General features: G+C 41.7%; 1 protein-coding gene across 1 annotated transcript in view; it reads right to left on the reverse strand.

Moving 5' to 3' along the window:
* The window catches only part of LOC138021268 (L-fucose kinase-like), an 80,781-nt gene that overhangs the window by 32,073 nt on the left and 43,708 nt on the right, over positions 1-5,000 (reverse strand). Inside the window, exons 20-23 of the mRNA XM_068868119.1 lie at positions 4,463-4,526; positions 4,055-4,152; positions 3,776-3,810; positions 3,095-3,195 (exon numbers count right to left, since the gene is read on the reverse strand). Coding sequence (XP_068724220.1) covers positions 3,095-3,195; positions 3,776-3,810; positions 4,055-4,152; positions 4,463-4,526 — 298 coding nt within the window. The remainder of the gene's footprint in view (positions 1-3,094; positions 3,196-3,775; positions 3,811-4,054; positions 4,153-4,462; positions 4,527-5,000) is intronic.

The raw sequence follows: 5,000 nt of genomic DNA on the forward strand, positions 1-5,000 counted from the left end.
CAGCTTGGAGATAAAGGCCAAATTGCTGACAGGACGGAGATTCTTAAACAACATTTCGGTCCCGGGTTTCTTTAGTAGGGGGGTGACTATTGCTTCCTTCCATTTGTCGGCAAAGTGACCGCGCTTTAAAGACATGTTGATAATTGTCGTAATAACAGGTAGCAGCTCATCTAAGCACTGCACAACCATTACAGTTGGCATGGGGTCCAAGCAGGAGAACTTCTTGGCCGAGCGGGATATTAATTTCCACGCTTGATTAGAATGTAGCATTCAGTTGAATCCTCTGCTAAATAACAATAATAATAATAATCGTTTATTCCACCTTCTTGCAGTTTACCCTGGATTCCAGAGGTTATTTTCTCGCTATGAAAAGAGCGACAAAAGAGGGAATCGCGAAGCGGCGAGAAAAACCTCTGGTACAGGCCGTTAAAAACCTCACTTCCATGCAAACCAACTTGGGCAAACCGGTTTTATCCACGTGATAAAAATATTTGTGCAATGTTTACCGGTCACTCTACTGGGAAACTCTCACGGTCGAGTGAATAAATCGTTGTCACTGTCACGTAACAAAAAAATAAAATCGAAACTGTTCAATGAAATAAGCCAAAAACTTGGAACGTTGTAGGAGACAAATTCATAAATCACCTCACCAGTTCTCAAGTCTGTGCAATAAATCGTTTCTGAGTTTTTTGTCGAAGCGTTTCACGCAACCATTCTTTGTTACAAATGCAAAAGTGAATTGGAGAAATAAGAAAATTGCATTCAAGTCCTGGAATTAGAACTGAAAAAAATTAAAGAACTTTACGTGGAGTCCGTAGAGCAGTTTCAATATGACTCGAGACATTGAGGTGTAAAGATGTCAGAAGCTCACACCGGTACCTTCGCGAAATTCCCAATCAAAATCTAAGCGTGCTTGTTCGATTACGCCCCTTTAAGGCCACCCGACAGCAAACATTCATCCAGCGTCAGAGACAAATTAACCTCAATCTGCCAGCCATGAATTTGTGATTATCTTCTCACGATCGCTACTGTCACGTTCATAGTCTTCTTGTATGACACCAGTGAAAAACCGGCTTGATCGTCCCCCTCGACTTAACCAATGGCAATCCTTATAAAAACGGTTTGTCGATCGACCAATGAAATCTCCAGGGTCAAAACGTGACTCTGGAAGTGGAAAGCGCAACGTGATTCGGGCGGCATGTTTAGAAGGGTTAACAGCCTGTACCAGAGGTTTTTCTCGCCGCTTCGCGACTCCCTCTTTTGTCGCTCTTTTCATAGCGAGAAAATAACCTCTGGAATCCAGGGTACTTGCAGTTAGGATATAAACTGAATCAACAAGGAAGGGATAATTACAATGTTACTACCACTACCACTACCACTACCACCACCACTACCACCACCACCACCACCACCACCACTACTACTACTACCACTACCACCACTACTACTACTACTACCACCACTACCACTACCTACTACTACTACCACTACCACTACCAGCACTACTACTACTACCACTACCACTACCACTACTACCACTACCACCACCACCACCACCACCACCACCACTACCACCACCACTGCTGCTGCTGCTGCTGCTGCTGCTGCTACTGCTGTTACTGCTGCTGCTACTACTACTACTACTACTACTACTACTACTAACGTAATAATAATAATAATAATAATGTACAAGTTCTAATAACAGTTCAATATTACTAACTAATAATGTTCGATTCTAATAGAATATGGTATTTGGTGGTAAAGAAGTCCTGGCTTCTCATAGTTCTTTTCACTGAGTGGTTTGGTAGGCTGCATAGCGCCTGATCTTAGGCTATAAAGTATAGCCTCCAACAAAGCAAACTGCACCAGGAATGCCAATGAATGTTCTCTACTCTCCGTCATCTCTGTCATAAACTTCTTACATAACCCGTTTCGTCTATCAGATAGAGTATTTGCATTAGTCAACACCAGAGCTTGATCATATGAGCAGTCCGGGTAAATGATCTTAAAAGCCCTTTTTGAATTGATTTGATGCTATTATAGAAGTACTCAGTGATATTTTGCCAAACTTGGACTGCATATTCTAGGATAGAACTAACAGTACTGCTATAGACATTCAATAATTCCTATATGTTTACACCTGCTCTTTTCATAAGTCGTAAGGCATAGTCTCTTAGATGCCTTTGTAACAAGGTAATCTATATGATGATTCCATTTGAGGTCTTCGCTGATTACTACACCTAAGAGTTCATACGAACGCCTCAATCTGACAATTGCACACACAAAACTATCTAATTACGATGTTTGGATTTTTCATAAAGTTCACCAAAATTTCTTTACATCAAGATGTAGCCGCAAAAAACCACATAATACTGACCATGACCACGTACTACTGACCCCATTTGTTATTCAGAATCTGCAATAAGTGGAAATAAACAAATCTATCTATCTATCTATCTATCTATCTATCTATCTATCTATCTATCTATCAAAGCCGTATTCGTGGAGTGTCAAAACTCTGAAATTAGTAACGTTTCGTGCTTTATTCTCAACCAATCAAAGATCATGCCTTTTCCCGCGATACCACGTTCTGTAACTATTTTTCTTTGCGACGTGAATAATCAGCTCGTTTGATTCTCTGCGTCCGTTATAATTGGCTAATACTCACTTAGCACTTAACTAAAACCAGTCTTAATTTAGGAAATAAGGTCGTGTGACACGGTAAATGTTGTGAAAATCATTGTCGCTGCAGAAGAATTTTGTCGCTGCGATCAGTTGCACGAATTCAAACCAGATTGAATTTGTGCGACTGATTGTAGCGACAAAATTAGCGAAAGCAGCGTTCTTGCACCATGTGTACACCTCCGGCAACAAATCGCTGCGACAATATATAAATGAACCAATCAGAGAGCATCATATAGTCCGCCATATTGAATTAGAAAACTAGCTTACATTCCTCCTCATACGAGATAACTGTGTGTGCATCGAACAAGCGTCGTGTCGCAGCGACTTGTTTTGCAAGTAGTTCACACAGAGCGACTTATCGCAGAGACCTGTCGCTGCAAATTGTCGCCAAGTGTGCCTCGGTCTTTACCTGGTGCGTGTGGTTGAGTGTAGTTTTCCAAATGACTCAGCTCAGTGCATGCAACTCGTAAACTATGTTCTCCTGAGTGAATCACAAGGAGAATCTCAAGCCTACAAAAGGAAAAGGATCAGTAGGAGAGCATCAATATCGGGGTTAAGTTGCAAAGAACATTACATAGTAAGGTATAAGAAGATAATTAATCTCAAAATTTTAACATCCACCATGGATAAGTCGAAGTTCTACGACGCGCTCTCTCCATCCATACTACATAAAACACAGCGAATGGTCTATATAATCATTCTTTTGATTAAATGTCTGGCGCTCGAAAAGTTCATTTTGGGGTTGTTTACGTGGTCCAATTAACCATATCACCGAAGTTTGCTCTTAGTTTTCACTTCAGTTTCCCATAGGGTTTATTCGGGACACAACATAACCGCCCTTGGTTTAGCCTGCTTGCAGGCGGTAATATGTATTTCGGTCGCCATATTGGACGGGTGAAAAACGGAAGATCTGGGACAAGTGGGGAATGCCCTCTGTTTCCCGCCACCTACCCCGCCGTCTTGGCCACCCGGCCCAGGCTTATACCCCGCTCTTCCAATATGGCGTCTGATACGTGATTCGTGGCAATAGGACATCCTTATGGTCATCGTGACGTCATGGGAAAGCAAGGCTCATGACAAGGTCACTTACGTGGGTATTTTTCTCACTTTGGCACCCATCACTTTCTGAAAAAGAGATTTTTAAAAAAAGGTTGTCAGTGACTTGCGAATTCTGAGCGCATTTTACAGAAACGAAGTTAAGATTTGGTGCCTGTTGAATGGGTAGGACTAGTACAGGCAACTAGCGTCCGAGATGCCAAGAGACAAGGAGGCATGTCAATCGAGTATCTTCTTGCCTCCGAATGGAGACACCTCTTCTGCCTTAAAATATAAAATGGTTGTTACTTGGCTGATACATTTCAAGTCTGACCTTGCCATTGAGATTAATAGCAACAGTTAACACGGCTCCGCCATGTTCGTATGTTATAGGAGGTGTGTCAGTCCAACAGCCAGACAAATCCGCTCGAGCTAAAAACAGAAAAGAATGAAATGGGACCTCAGAAACAGAAAACAGAAAATCGAGTCAGCATTTAAGGTCAATTTTCTGGAGCCAAGCAACTTTATTCTATCCAGTTCCTAGCCTACTTTTAACCATCTCCTTCCCCACATGGCAAATTCAATTATTCGCCAACTTTCTTTTTCCCGTTTGCATTTATTCCTGGGAACGCACTATGGGATGATGTGGTTGCAAATAAGCCTTGGTTTTGTTGTGTGCGACATGTGCTTCTTCTTGTCACAAATGTAAACAATATAGAACAATGTCAAGTACATCACGTACCAGGAGCTTCAGCTATCACCCAGTGACCCATGGGAAGTGGCTCACTCTCTTCGATTTCGAAAAACTGACAAGGAAAAAAAACAGAAAAACAAGTTGAAGCCAACAGTGGAAACCATACCACTTCCACAGCACGTCCGTGGCCTAATAGCCCATTTCTGAGTTGCTGCATGTCTCAGTTTCAAAACGAGTCCTGGTGCACAACCATTCAAATGTAAATGAGTTGCGTATTCTTATGGAAATCAAACTCATTTCCCTTACAATATTTGAGCACCAAGACTCACTTCGAAACCGAGACTAACAGCAACTCGGAAATGGCCCATTGAACCAAAACCAAATATCCAAAATTTTCTCGGATTACTGATTACTGCTTCTGCATTGATTGGTACTGTGATGAATTAAAGCTTTGGACAAACATGTTTTAAAGCCCTGGCCATACTATCCAAAACAGTTGGATTCCACATGCAACATTGTTGGATGTAAATGTTGAGGAAGTGGCAAAACACTAAGCAACATTGCTCGACGAAACATTCAAGTTCAA

Source organism: Montipora capricornis, chromosome 10 (genome assembly GCF_036669925.1).
Source record: "Montipora capricornis isolate CH-2021 chromosome 10, ASM3666992v2, whole genome shotgun sequence".
Classification (NCBI taxonomy): domain Eukaryota; kingdom Metazoa; phylum Cnidaria; class Anthozoa; order Scleractinia; family Acroporidae; genus Montipora; species Montipora capricornis.